Genomic DNA, 15,095 nt, shown 5'->3' with positions numbered 1-15,095 from the left:
ACAACCAGGTATAATGATGCTGCATGGATTAATTTGATAAACTAATGGTACCAAATTACACGGGTTTTTTTTGTGCAAAGTGGACAGTCACCTTTATTTAAAATAAGTTTCAATAATTCATATTATGGACTGCCCAAAAATATCTGTACTTTAAAGCAAAAACAACTATATCATAAACAAAAAATGGTTAAGATGTAGTGTGAATACGCCCATTTTCTGATATCACCTCAACCTACTGGACAATTTATTCCAAAACATATAAATAAAATAAATTCTGAATAACTGATTTAAGCTATAATCATGTTGCATTTATCTTTTTCATCTGCAAGGACTTTCATTAGATTTTTAAAATTTTTGATTCTTCCCCTCTTATCTGGTTGTCCATAAAATTTCCTCATCAATATTATATTATTTTTTTTTTCTTTGAAAGTTTGGAAACAACTTTTCATTCATACTTTTATATTGGTTTCTTCTCCTATAAACTGGCATAAGTTTGCCTAAAAACAAACACCTAATGACTAAAATCCATGCTGTAAAATTCCCAAGTGAAACCAGAATTAAGTCTTTTTTAACTTTAATCAGTATCTAAACTCTAATTCTAGCTTCAGCTCTTGTGCAGACCTAACACACCAGTTTATAGCTGAGTGTGTGTTTTACTCTGTGATGACCACTTGTCCGTTTCCATGGAGAGGATCATTTCTGCCCACTGGACTGAAGCGGAGCGAGAACATGTTGTATCTATGACGAAAAACTTCCTGTGTCTGTTCGGGAGACGATGGCATGCTAATGGACCGCACACCTCACCAGATGGAGCCTGTTTTTTCCAGCTGCAGAAGTGAGGTCAGCAGTCTGTGTGTGTGTTACCTGACTGCATGCATGCGTGCGTGTAGGTGTGTATGTTAATAAAAAATCATTAAAGTGGAGATTCTTTTCTCCAAAACCAAATTATGACAAGAAGTAGAATTCATATTTTGCTGCATTTGTTACTTTTCTAAACCTTCTAAACCTACTGATACAACTGAATAAGTAACATACAGGGACTTGCAATATTATCTGCCAATATTGGCATTAAAATGTATAATCACACTTTTTTACTCTTTTGGTGACACAACTTTTACATCCCATAAAATGGGACATTTTTTCATGGCCTAACTTAAATTGGTGGAGTTGTTATATTTTGCACAGATTCTGTTTAAAGTTTAAGAATGCATGATAGAAGATACGTGATAATATACATTGGTATCGGTTTATGTGGTATGAGAAATCAAGAGATGGATGATATTGATGTATTGTTAAAAGCAGATATGGAGCATCCCTAGTAACATAACTATCCATCCATCATCATAATCATCACTTCACCCTCACTAGGGGCATCCTGGATAGGTCTCCAGTCCATCACAGGGATGCACAGAGAAAAATAACCTGTCGCACAGTCACCCACATCTGTAATCAGCCACTACCTGGAGAAAACCCACACCTACAGTACATAGAGAGAACTTGCTAAATCCACTCAGGTAAGCTGTGCAGACGGGACTCAAACCAGCATCCTTCTTGTTTAATGGCAACAGTGCAGCCACCCTGCAGCCTTTGACATGATTATAATCAACTTGGTGTAAACTCAAACTCTGTGAATGTGAAGGTTTAGCTCAAAAAGAAAGAAAAACATATTCCAAAGGGATTTAAATTCTGATTTTGTTTTTTCATATTTTACTGAGCGCAGGACAAGGAGGGTGTTTAAACAAGGAATTAAAGTTTGACGTCTACAATCTAGTGTTTTTGTTTTTATTCTTAAAGGTAATTTAAGCCAAATCACCAGAAAGTACTTTTACATTTCAAAATGGAATGAAATTAGCAAAAGTAGCTTACTTTAATCTGCTCTGTTTACTGATCTGCTCTGACTAGTGCCTACACTGACTTGTATAGTGTAGCTGCTTCTCTAACTATTGCTTCCCCATATTGTAGCAGAATGAAATGACTGTTTTCCCCCTAAAGGTCATCTCCCCTCTCTCCTCATGAAGAACTAATCTCCTTGAGATATTGCTCAAGGCCTTTGATGCCTCTGCATCTAAACTATTTTCACTAGCTATTTGCCTCCCCCTACAGCACAAGAAAGAAGGCCAAGAACTCTTTTTCTTTAAATAATAATCAAATAACTTTGTTAGTAGTCCAAATAATCATGTGAAGCCTAATGTTCAATCAATCTGTGAAATGAGAGCATTAATTATTTGATATTATAATCCAATGACAGTCTATAAAAAGTAATATAACTTTAAACTAGACACTAGACTGATCACATGTAATGCAAAGTCACATGACACATTTCCTGTTTCTCATCCAATCAGAGCTTTCGTTCTGACCTGGGGCGTGGCTTTGCATGCTGTTTATACTATCCCCATTTGTTGTCAAATTCTGATTCAACAGTAAATCAAAACATCCAAATCATAAAACTATGTCCCACGTCATCTGGGCTTCAGTTCAACGTTCTAGAGTTTCGAGTCAGCCACTCGTAACTTTTTAACCACAAAGAACCTTGGCAAGCTGGATAAAAAAGCCTGTTGCAAGCTACACCTGAACGCAACACTCCTTCAGAGTAAATGCTGAGCTCACTGACCCTTCAGGGCCCCGCCGACACTGTCAATCACCTGTCGCTTACCTGCAGGCAATCCCAAGACTAGTCTGTCGTACCGTACGCTGTTTCATCAGCTGTTTCACACCAAGATCCATCCATCACACAGAGTGTTTAGATTTAGTTTGCCTTGTTTTAAATTGTTTAGAAATAAATCTAAACATGGTTCATTACGTAAGATGTAACTAATTATTATCATTTTATTGTGTTTATTGCTTAATTCTAATTTTTGCTTATCCTTTATTTTTTCTTTCTTGCACCAAGTACTGCAGCCATTTCCAAATGTTTTGATTATTGCACATATGGCAATAAAACCCTTCTGGTTCTGATTTAAAACATGAGTGATTATGATGCTTTACACGCATTTGTTTAAAAGTTTTGAGTTTGTCTGTCATAAATGAGGACTTGAGGTGCAGCGGCTTTTATTTTACTGAAAATGTAACTTTAATTCACATTTTTTTCTATTCTTCCTAAAGTCACACAGCCTAAGTAACAGCTTTTATTTTTCTTCAACAATGTCTTCTGAGATGCTTTTTTGCAAAAGTTCTGTTGAAAAGTTCATTTATTTTTATTTGATCTTTCAATTGGAGTTTGAGGTTTTGCTGGAAGCTAGTCAGCAATTTCAATACAAAAAAATGCATTTCCCCTTTTAAAGGGAGCAGATTTGCTTGCTTTTAGCTCCCCCTAGTGTCCTTTATTAATTATCTGTGTTCAAAACAAAAATTTAAACTTATCTCCTCGCTGTGCATTCGTCTTTTTAACACCTTAATCCAGGGGAATTCCGGGTCTGGAGGGTCGGTATCCAGCACGTTTTAGTTTTAATTCTGTTTCAACACACCTGACTTCAATCAGCAGCTGATTAACAGGCTTCTGCAGTGCCTGATGAGCTGTTGCCCAGGTGATTCAACGACTGCATCAAGTGTGTTGGAACAGAAAAACCACTAAAACGTGATGTATACCGGTCCTCCAGGACTGGAATTGTATACCCCTGCCTTAATCTAAGTGCTGAAATGTCTCCTCAATCTTCATTAGAGGCTACAAAGTGATTTACCACTCATTATGATCTAAAACATTCAGGAAATGTGCTGGAAGCAGACTGCTGTCCCTGTGCCACAGCTAGCAGCCCAGCACTCTGAAGTTGCAAATGTGGTATTATGGCCACATAAGGACAGTGGGGGTCTGAGTGACATTTCCTTAACCCTGTAAAGTGTCATTTTAACACACAGTGGCTCAAGAAAATAATTTAAAAATATGACAAATTTGTATAGATAGGCTTTCTAAAGCATTGACCCTAAGCTTCATGACCCAATGTGACATGGAAGTGGCATGAAGCAGCAGTAGCTCAGCAGGTAGAGTGGGTTGTCCAGCAAATGAAAGCTTGTAGGTTCGATTCCGGCTCCCACCAGAGAATGCTGCTGTTGTGTCCTTGGGCAAGAAACTTAACCCGCCTTGCCTGCTGATGGTGGTCAGAGAGACCGGTATCGCCAGTATTCAGTAGTTTTGCTTCTGTCAGTGCACCCCACGGCAGCTCATCGTAGATCATCAACACCAGCGTGTGAATATGGGTGTGTGAATAGGTGGATGACTGATTGTGTTGTGAAGTGCCTTGGGGGGTTGTAGAACCCTAAGATGGGGTTATACAAATAAGGTATTTACCATTTATGTAGTCGATCAGTGAACAAAGTACTTCAAAGACTTCCTCAATCCCACCGGCACGTTCCACTGGATTGGTAGACTGGGGTGGCTGTTCCCCTATTTAAAAAGAGAGACAGCAGAGTGTGTTCCAACTACAGGGGGATCACACTCCTGAGTGCCAGAGCTTGGTCCACCCTGCCGGCAGTAAGTCAGGCTCGTTTTCGGTGAGAGTTGGGCTCCGCCAAGGCTGCCCTGTGTCACTGATTCTCTTCATAACTTTTGTGGACATGATTTCTAGGCACAGCCAAGGTGTTGAGGGGATCTCTTTTGGTGGCCTAACGATCAGGTCTCTGATTTTTGTAGATGATGTAATCCTGTTGGTTTCGTCAGACCATGACCTTCAGCTAGAGCGATTCGCAGTCGAGTGTGGAGAAGCTGGGATGAGAATCAGCTCCTCTAAATCTGAGACAATGGTCTTGAATCAGAAAAGGTAGAATACCTTCTCAAGGTCAGGGATGAGATTCTGCCCCAAGTGGAGGAGTTTAGGGATCTCAGGGTCTTGTTCACGAGTGAGGGAAAGATAGAGCATGAGGTTGATAGACGGAATGGTGCTGCATCTGCAGTGATGCGGGCGTTGTACCAGTCTGTTGTGGTGTAGAGAGAGCTGAGTCAAAAGGTAAAGCTCTCGATTTACCGGTCAATCTACATTTGGACCCGTGGTCATGAGCTTTGGGTAGTGACCAAAATAATGAGATCCCGGATACAAGCGGCCGAAATTAGTTTTCTTTGCAGGGTGTCTGGGCTCTCTTAGGGATAAAGTGAGACGCTTGACCATCAGAAAGCTTTGAATAACCCCTGACACGCTTACAGCTATAATTATTGCAAAAGTAATTTTCAAATACTTTTAGGCAGTTATAGAAGAAAGTTTATTGCAGCATACATGCTGACACCCTTTAGCATGTCTTCATGAATGTTCTAGGTGTTTTGGTTCTGCTGTGATGAACTCGGTCATCAACGTGTTTGCAGCCAAACCCAATAAAACATTATCTTGCTTTTAACACCTCCAGGAATCAATAAACTGGATTGTAGTTACTGTTTGTTTAAGGCTGTGCGCAGGTCTTTCTCCAGCCTGTCAGTCCATTTATACCCATAAAATAAATTCCCATCTCACCCTGTGCAGGTGGTCTCATCTTTTCAAGCTCGGGTCCTCCACCAGAGGACTGGGAGCTTGATGGTTCTGTGCAGTATCTTAGCTGTTCCTAGATCTGCACTTTTCTGGACTGAGATGTCTGATGTTTTTCCTGAGATCTGCTTTAGCCACTCCCATTTGGGGGTTAGTGCCCCGATTACCATGGGCACCACCGATGTCTTTATTCTCCAGGCTTTCTCAAGTTCTTCTTTGAGGCCCTGGTGCTTCTCTAGTTTTTCTTGTTCCTTTTTCCTGATGTTGGTATTGCCACATCAACCACAATGGCTGTCCTCTGTTGTTTGTTCACGACCACAGTGTTTGGTTGGTTCACAATCACCATTTTGTCCCACAGGAGCTTGGCTCGCTCTTTCCCAACCACCTTAGGGGGTGTTACCCATTTAGACCTTGGGGCTTCCAGTTCAGACTCTGCACAAATATTCTGTACACGATGCCATCCACTTGGTTGTGGCATTCCACGTATGCTTTCCCTGCCAGCATCTTACACCCTGCAGTTATGTGGTGGATTGTCTCAGGGGCCCTTTTGCATAGCCTACACCTCAGGTCTTGTCTGGTGTGTTAGATCTTGGCCTCTGTTGCTCTCGTGTAAAGGGCCTGTTCCTGTGCAGCCATGATGATTGCCTCTGTGCTGTCCTTCAGACCAGCTCTTTCTAGCCATTTATTGATATCCACCACTTCAGCTATCTCTAGGTGGTGCTTCCTAATATAGGGGTTTGTCCTCCCATGATGGTATTTCCAGCGTCTCCTCCTCTATTCTCCATTGGCTGAGACATTCACTAAGCCCGTTGTCTGTTGGGGTCTTGTCTTTGATGTATGTATGGATCTTTCATGTTTCATCCTGGATAGTGGCTGTCACACTCACAAGTCCTCGTCTTCCTTACTTATAGCTACTGTACTGTCTCAGGGTGCTGGACTTGGGATGGAACCCTCCATGCATGTTTAAGAGCTTCCTTGCCTTAACACCATATGTACATATGTTATGTACTGATTTGTAAATATGTCTTTGGGTGTTTACAGGCTTTGCACAGATTAAGCTCATCTTGCTCTTTTTATTTAGCTTTTTGTAATCAGCATCTCTGCTTGATGTTATCCCTTAAGTCTAATCTGTGAGGGAAAAAAGCCCATAGGCTCACAACATTCACTGAAGAGGCCTCAGTGGTTTACAGTAGCATCAGACCGTTTTGATGTTTTATTTTGAATAATTTATTTACTCAATCTGATCAGAAACGCCAGGTGTCCAGAGGAACACATCGATGGATGCAACATGAGTGACTCTTATCCGTCATATTAAAGGGTATTAAGCAGAATTTCTTCATCTGTTATGAAATGGTATTTTCTCCTTATGTAATCGTGCTGACTGGGTTTTGGTCTTAATCACAGGCTTTTATGTCAGGACCTGGACACTCGCAGCTTTCCTGCAAAAAGACAAAATTTCCAAGTCCATCAATCTGTTGAGCGTTGATAATTTAATTTATTTTAAAAATACAATAACTGATTGTACGTTTTAGAATTTGCAGTAAAACTGATAAACTATGAGTCAAATGGAAATGTTTCTTCAGTTATGATTTTTTTGTATTTTGTTATGACCCAGAACAGCAGTTATAGTTATTTGCAGACATAGCGCTATTTGACATCCAGTTAAACCAGAATAACATGAGTGAATATATTTTTTGTAAATCAATATAAGAAATCTGTGTAATTAAATTCCCATTTAGTCATTATTTAATTTCACAATAGAAACTGGGGTGATGGTCTGTCTGATGGATGAAATCAATGACGGTTCTGTTGGTCCAGTTCAGAACTTGGCAGAAAGCTGTAAATTTGTTTGAACACCTTCAGTCATTAAACACAGATTAAAATGTATTTGGTTGTTTTATTAACATGCAAAGAAAGTAAGTTACCCATCCAGTTCATATAAAACCTTCCATTATTCTGTGTTTATTACACATTTTAGTCAATGAAAATGAAAGATTTATTAAAAACTGTTTTGTTTTACCTTTACAAAAACGAGGACTCAACTTCACCAGGCCAGCTCAAAAAGGGCCACAGTTTGGGTCATTTCAGGAACCAACAGTGTGCCTAAAGGGTACGGGACTTGTAGTTAACTCCTGCTCAGTAGGAAAAGATATTGGCACACGTGGCTTAACAACCAGCATTTGTAAAGTTGGAAGAGTTGCTGGTGAATCAAAAGAAAAAGAAAAGAATCAGCATGCACCCTGCATCCTAATCTCCATTTCTAAACTCCCAAGACCAAACAATGCAGTGGAAATCCCCCCAGAGAGGACCAAACCAGCATATATTTCCTGTCTGTCACCCCCACCCCACCTCCCCCCCCCCACCCCCCCACCCCCCCCCCCCACCCCAAAAATGTATTTGCTGAATTTCTATAGTGGAAACACAGCTATTGCCTTAAATCCAGAGGGTTATGGATGCCGTGGTATGACACTGATGTTTGTCTAACTGAACTCTTCTGGGATCTGACCAGGTATCCTGAAACCAGTGTGCCCAGTTTGATCCAAAGTACTTCTATGACTGGGAGTGGCAAAGCTCACTCGTGTCTCCAGAGTGCAACTGGTCCTGCGAAGAAACTGCAGGAAGTTCTCGTGGCCTGGGCCGTCGTGGCCGTAAGCAGCCAGCTCTGCTGGGCGGGATGAGTAGCAGCGCCGCAGCTTCAGGAGCTCCTCCCTGATCTGTCTGTTGAGAAGCCCGTAGAAGAACGGATTCATAGCGAAGGAGGAATACGCCAACCAGGTGACCACAACCTCCACGTCGGGAGGAATGTGAGCTGTTTTGTCTAGAGTGAGATGGAAGTGAAAGGCGAAGTAAGGCAGCCAGCAGATCAGAAACTGTCCAACAATGACCACCAGAGTGAGAGCCGCTTTACTTCTGCCAAAGAGATGGTCGCGAGTCCTCCTGCGGGGAGCGTTGTGAGTCGTGATGATGGTGGTCTGGCTGTTGATGGAATCAGAGCGATGCTTCAGCTGATTGATTGTCCATGAGGGCAACGGTCTGTGTTGCCGGGCAGCAACTCGAGCCACCTTATAGACGTTGCAATAAACAGCAAATATCACCACAGAAGGCAGACAGAAACAGGTGACACTGAACAGCAGCGAGAAAATACGTCTGTGGTCGCTGTGGCTCCAGTGAAGCAAGCAGTGAGCAGCACTGATGGAGCTCCGGCCGCCATAGGACGGCCATTTAAAGACAGTGGAGAGGCCCAGTGTGGCAGCAGCCACCCACACCAGCACCAGTACAGCTGCTGTAAGCTTCAGGGTCATCTTTACTTCATAACGCATGGGGTGGACGATGTAGTAGTAACGCTCCACACTTATGGCTGTGATGGTGAAGATGGAGGCAGCTATAAGGATCACGATGAGGAAGACGTAGACCTGACACTCCATCATGGTGAACACCACGTCAGCGAAGTACGGCGAGCTGGAGACGATGCCCAGAGGCATGAGGAGGATGGCACACAGCAGGTCCACCGCACACAGGTGGCACACAAAGGCAAACTTCCTGAAATGAGGCGCTTTGATGACAACCACCAGAACAGCAGTGTTGGCCAGGAGAGCCAGAACGTTCAGAGTCACCATGAAAACCATCCCTGTCAGGTCCTTGAGGCGCGTCTGTGGGTTGGGAGGAGCTCCCAGCAGTCTGCTGGGAGACGAGGGCATCGGCGACCAAACGGAGGTGCACTCTTTGAGCTCAGAGGGTAGCAACGTCCTGTTTTCCTCCATTATTCACCAGAAATGGTTCTGATCCTCATTCTTTCATTTGGAAGAGCAAATGAATCAGAAGTGAAATAAAAAAGCCATCTCAATCCTGTAGAGAAATAAAAAACAAACATACTTCAAGAGTGAGAACTAAAGATCACCAAAAACAAACTTTAAATCCATCATTTTTCACATGAAACTCTGTGATAAGACCAATGTTTTTACATGCACATGTACACATTCAACCACTAATTAGAATGGCCATCCTTTATTTATCATCTAATGAATGTTGAGTCACACGGTTTTTATTTGATGCATAACTACACATTATTTCCCAGACAGCTGTTTTTTGTTTTGGGGCTTTTTTTGTCTGTGAGCTCTCAGTCACTCCTGATGCAGTTTCAAACCAAAACAGACAATCTGGAGGCAGTAAAGATAAAACAAACTTCTGAAAATCTCCATAAGGTTCTGCAGAGTGGCGAGGACCTGAGGATGAGTAATAAGCCCCAGTAAGAGCAGATCCCTTTACAAATCATGACCCGCGTGAATAAATTAACAAATGCGTCAACAATTCTGAAAAAAATAAAATACGTTTTAATGTTCATCATATTTTAATGTGAGAAAGAAAGATGCTAGAAGTCAGAGGTTACACTCTGTTACTTCAGTTTGGGACACAGCTTTGTTATAGTGAACATGCACACTCTAGGTCCAGGCTGAGATAACCCAGATGACATCACTGTGACCTCATTAGAGGGCACACACAAGATTATTTATTCACTAAATTTAGGCCATGTGGTCATAATCACGAGCTATCTGAATGCACTGAAATGTGGAGAAGAAAATTTCTCTTGAACATGAATGTGCATCTGTAACTCGATGTGGAGTCAGGTCAGTCCAAGATGGCTACCACAACTAATGGCAAAAATTGTTCCAAGCTAAAATAACAAACAGTAGCCGTTCACCGAAGTTTACTTGTATTTTTATGCATTTGCAGTGATCTCTGGTAGGAATGAATGCCTTCAAGTCGTTCTCTGGGTAACTAAAAGCTCAGATATTCCTATGGGAGGAAGTAGAAGTCAGCTGGAGGAGAAAGCAGCAGCAGACCACAAACATCAATGCGTAGACACCCCATTGGGCGCTGGAGAGCTAACAGCATCACAGCCATATTGGATGGGTTCCCCATTCTCTGAATCCAACTGGAGTCAATGCAGAGTGGGCAGCTATGTTGTTTTTTTGTGCAGCCTACAGCTGCAACGTACTATTGACAACAGATCACCTGGGATTGCTTTTTACTTATCTAGCCTACCTGTTGAGGATTTATATTTTAATTAATTTTTTTTATTATGTTGGAATTTTAATTATCATGCCATACCATTTGTCTGATTTTGTGGAAAAGCATAATAAAATGTGTTTTTTGTTAGGTAAGCAGCACCTTTCTCCATGGAAATACCACACTGAGGATGATTAAAGATGGCAGCCTGCCGCTACGCCCGTCCAGTAGGCAGCGCCAGTCCACGGGGTGTCCACAGATATGATGTCTGTGCAGCAGAAAGCAGGATTTAGAGTCTTATTTCCTGAGATTTGGACATCTCACCTCTGATTGGATAGCAGCAACACGACTCTACCACTGACTCGTTGGTGTTTTATCTCCACAAATAACACAAGCCTGGAGGAGTTATGCTGTGTGGTGGAGTTGCTAATGCTAAAGGTTAGCTTAAACTAGCCGAGACGTCCACTGCTGATTACCTGATGCTGTGAGTCAAGATGGGCGAGTCTATGAACTTTAAGTCACAGTGCGACGTAGATCTGTCAGGATTTCAAACTGGGAGTTTTTTTTCATCTATCCTTTTCAGAAGCTAATGCAGGAAATAAGAATACTATTTTTACATTCTGCCTGCATGAAAAACTCTGAGTGAATGATCATATAAAAAGTAAAAAATGGTTTTTCAGTGAACCTGCTCTTTAAATACTAAAAGACTGGGCAAGATTCTTAATACTGAGCGAGAAAAACTCTTAATTTATTTTTTTACAGTACATTTTTACAGCATTTACCAAATTTCACAACATTTAGTAAAACAGGAAGCACGGATTAACACTGTAGATTATTTTACAGGTGTTAAAGACGAGATCCTCTTTACTGAGGGAGAAACATGATCAAACAAAATAATTCATGGAGGACAGTGCGACTCTCCTCCTTCCGTCCCCGTCTTTTAGAAATGAAAGATAATGAGAGTACTTGTTTCAGTCCAGCTGCACGGCTGTCGTTGCATTTATCACTTTACGCTCATCCATCATTGAACAACAAAAAGGACTCACTCTGACCTAGGAAACAAGTTGAGCACTTACAAATCCACACATCACAGTATTTCAGATGCATGATGTGTTTATTGTCCCGTCTGGTATTTAAACACACACCAGTCCATCGTGTGTTTAGAATCATGATCCCTGCCAGAGATGCTGTACTCTTCTCCAGTCTGAGTTGTCTCCAGGAGCAGGACCAGCACATGTTTCATTATGTAAGGTTGTCCTCTTTAATATATGTTCCAATTGCAAATGCATGCGTTGAGCTGTGGGTTGATTGAAGCTTTATCAACAGGACAAAATAATTTAATGAAGTCTGAGGGTCGTTTGGGCATGTATCAGCCTTTAATCCTCAAAAACTCTGATTTGGCTTTAAGTACTATTTTTAAATTTTTTTGTTTAAATGCAAAGAAGTTTAAATTAAATGATTTCATGGCCTACAATGTGATGCACATGTGTGTTAGTTTTTCTCCTCCAGTCTTTAATCTTTGCAAATATGCTGAAGCCTTTAAACAGTTTTTGAAAGCAGAACAAGAAAAAAATAAATGGTTGGAGGCTATAAAAACTCATCGACCTCTTGCAACAACATGAAGCCATTTGCTACATTGATTAGCTGGTTTAATTCTCATTCAAGCTTTCTCGCTTAAAAAAAAATAAAATAAAACAGAACCAGACTAAGGATTAAGGATTTAGGACTAAGGTTCATGCTAATTTACACCAGTGCTTAGAATTACTGGCTTATTCTAAGCACTGGTGTAGATTATGAAGGCAAAACCAAGTAAATGTTGAACATTTTCTTCTAAAATCACATTTGTAACATCATGAGTTTCCCTAAAATAAGCTGGTATCAGGACATTTACAACATTATGTGCACAAAAAGGTCAGATTTATGAATTCTTTATTCAACAGGCTCACTTCAGCACCATGGCTTATACTGTTTTCATATTAATGACTTCTTATAGCATCTTCTTCAACAGTATTATTTTCTAGCTAAACAATTTGTAATACAAACCTTAAAGTAATTTTTTTTGTCTCATTCCTCCCCTAAAACTCTTTTAAATCAAAATTAGCATTTTCATTTTGTAGCTTCTGCTTTAATAGGTTAATAAAAATCATTTCTTACTTAAGATCTGAACAAACCTTGCCTTTGGAAAACGGTGCCTGGATCCCCCAAAGAGTTCTCGTAAAGTCGACCACTTCCAGAGAGAGAAAAGCACATGGTCCCATTTGTCTCAAATTCAAATCCCAGATGTTGCTTCCAGGTGCTAAATCATCCAGCGGTTCTCACACATCTGGTGATTTAAAAAAGGAAAAGAAGTATTCTGAGCTTTGTAGGAGCCTGAAGGAGAGCTTCAGGTAACAGAGTGAGGGGTGATGAGCTGTGGATCAGCAGAGATGGAGGTGGGAGGAGCCAGCAGCTGATGACCACAGCAGACCTCCAGCAGCTCTCTAACATTAACCAGGCTCCATACACAATGTGTGTCTGTGTGAGGTGGTGACTAAATCACACTCTGCCACAGTAACCTGCTCAGTTGTTTGGAGTTTGTGTCGGTTTTATATTATCATGATGAATATCCTTTTTATAAATTAAAAAGGTGTTTCACTTTAAGATCCTCAAAGAGTATAGCATGAAAAAAGGCTCAACACTCACATCTGTTAGCTGTTGTTTCAAACTAAACACTAGTTTAATAGGAACATCATCTATGAACTTCAAACTTTTACTATACAGAGACCTTTATTGGAGATCTACATTTTCTCAAACATTAAAATTATATATTTATTGTCTGTTTTAAATGTGTCTCTCTGTCAAAGATAGGAATAATTACTCTCTTTGCATCCTAAAAAGCCTCTGTTAGTAGAAATAGTGTTCGCATCCTTCAGGATTGATGTACTAATGGTTAGTCTGAGCACAGCAAATACCGAAGTGTTTTGCTGCCATCTTGAAACTGCTCAAATCTCCTAAATTCCACTTATCCGGAGTCGGCTGCCTAAGCAGAGAGGTTCAGACGTCCCTCTCCTCAGGGCCAGCTCCTCAGGGGAAATCCAGACAGTCCCTCCAGCATGTCCTGGGTCTTCCTTCAGGTCTCCTCACGGGTTGAACCTGTCTGGAAAATCTCACCAGGGAGGCGTCAAGGTGTCAGGCGTGCCGGTGAGTGAAATGGAGGTGAGGATCCACACGTGGGTGAGGAAGGAGGCAGGCAGGCAGACAGGCAGACAGGAACATTTAAAGGGTTTTAATGAGACACGCAGGACAATGAAACAATGAACCAACCAGACAAAATGGGCTAACAGGGTTTAAATACAGGAGGAGCTGGGAGCTTGGGTGATTGGGAGACGAGAGGTAGGTGGGAGCAATTAACATGAACACAGGACTGAACCGAATGGGGAGACAGGACAGGGTGTGACACAAGGAGGCATCCTAACTAGATGCCCAAGCCACCTCAACTGGCTCCTCTCGATGTGGAGGAACAGTGGATCTACTCCGAGACCCTCTCGGATGACCGAGCTTCTCACCCTATCTCTAAGGGAGAGCCCTGTCACCCTGTGGAGAAAACTCATTTTGGCCGCTTGTAACCGTGATCTCATTCTTTCAGTCACTACCCAAAGCTCGTGACCATAGATGAGTGTTGGAACGTAGATCGACTGGTAAATTGAGAGCTTCTCCTTCCGACTCAGCTGTCTCTTCACCACGACAGACAATGCCTGCATGACTGCTGAGGCAGCCAATCTGCCTAGCAATCTCCCACTCTACCGTTCCCTCACTCGTGAACAAGACCCGGAGACACCTAAATTCCTCCACTTGGGACAGGACCTCGTCGCTGACCTGGAGAAGGCATTCTACCCTTTTCCGATTCAAGACCATGGTCTCAGATTTAGAGGAGCTGATCCTCTTCCCAGCTGCTTCACACTCGGCTGCAAACCGCTCCAGCAAAACCTGGAGATCACGGTCTGATGAGGCCAACAGGACCACATCATCTGCAAAAGCAGACACCTGATCCTGATTTCTGAACCTTTACACCATAATCATTTTGTTTTTATTATTCTGTAATTTTGTAAGGAAAATTGAGAAATTCCTATGGGACTGTACTCGACCCTGTGATGCGTTGAGAAAGCTACATATTGCTGTTCACAGAATTCAAAGTAAAAACAAAATTAAGAGCAAGCAGAAATGTTTGTGAAGTAATCCTGAATGAATCGTTAAATTTAGGAGATCTGAGATATTTTAAGATCTACTCACTGTTAACTCATCAGTCCTGCAGGACGTAAACCCTATTTCTTTGAACAGAGGTTGTTCTGGAAGTTTAAAAAATAAATATTATTTACAACTTTCACACACAAAAAAAATCACTTTTCAAAATGGCCTAAACATCTTTTTCACACATTTAAATGTCTTACTTGAACACAGCTAAAGTACACTTGATTTGGTGAAGACAGACTGTTATAGACATGTGTTAGTAAACTACAACCACTGAAAGTATGAAAACATCAATAAAAATGCAGGGTGGCTGCAGGTTCAGATCCTGTGATCTGTCTGTGCAGAGGTTCTCCCCATGCATGTGTGGGTGTTGTCCAGGTACTCCAGTTTCCACCCACAAGCTAAAATCACAACTGC

At 41.5% G+C, this 15,095-nt stretch overlaps 1 protein-coding gene across 1 annotated transcript; it reads right to left on the bottom strand.

Moving 5' to 3' along the window:
* Positions 1–7,876: 7,876 nt before the first annotated feature.
* si:ch211-213o11.11 (probable G-protein coupled receptor) lies at positions 7,877–9,656 on the bottom strand. The gene has a single exon (XM_015958904.3). The coding sequence runs from the start codon at positions 9,203–9,205 to the stop codon at positions 7,925–7,927; it is 1,281 nt and encodes a 426-aa protein (XP_015814390.1). The 5' UTR covers positions 9,206–9,656; the 3' UTR covers positions 7,877–7,924.
* Between the last annotated feature and the right edge of the window lie 5,439 nt (positions 9,657–15,095).

This window comes from Nothobranchius furzeri, chromosome 3 (genome assembly GCF_043380555.1).
Source record: "Nothobranchius furzeri strain GRZ-AD chromosome 3, NfurGRZ-RIMD1, whole genome shotgun sequence".
In the NCBI taxonomy this organism is placed as follows: Eukaryota; Metazoa; Chordata; class Actinopteri; order Cyprinodontiformes; family Nothobranchiidae; genus Nothobranchius; species Nothobranchius furzeri.
The sequence above is the reverse complement of the archived record's forward strand: the minus strand, read 5'-3'. Positions and strand labels throughout refer to the sequence as shown.

Coding starts and splice junctions, on each gene's coding strand:
- si:ch211-213o11.11 (XM_015958904.3), bottom strand. CDS start 9,205: ATGGAGGAAAACAGGACGTTGCTACCCTCTGAGCTCAAAGAGTGCACC.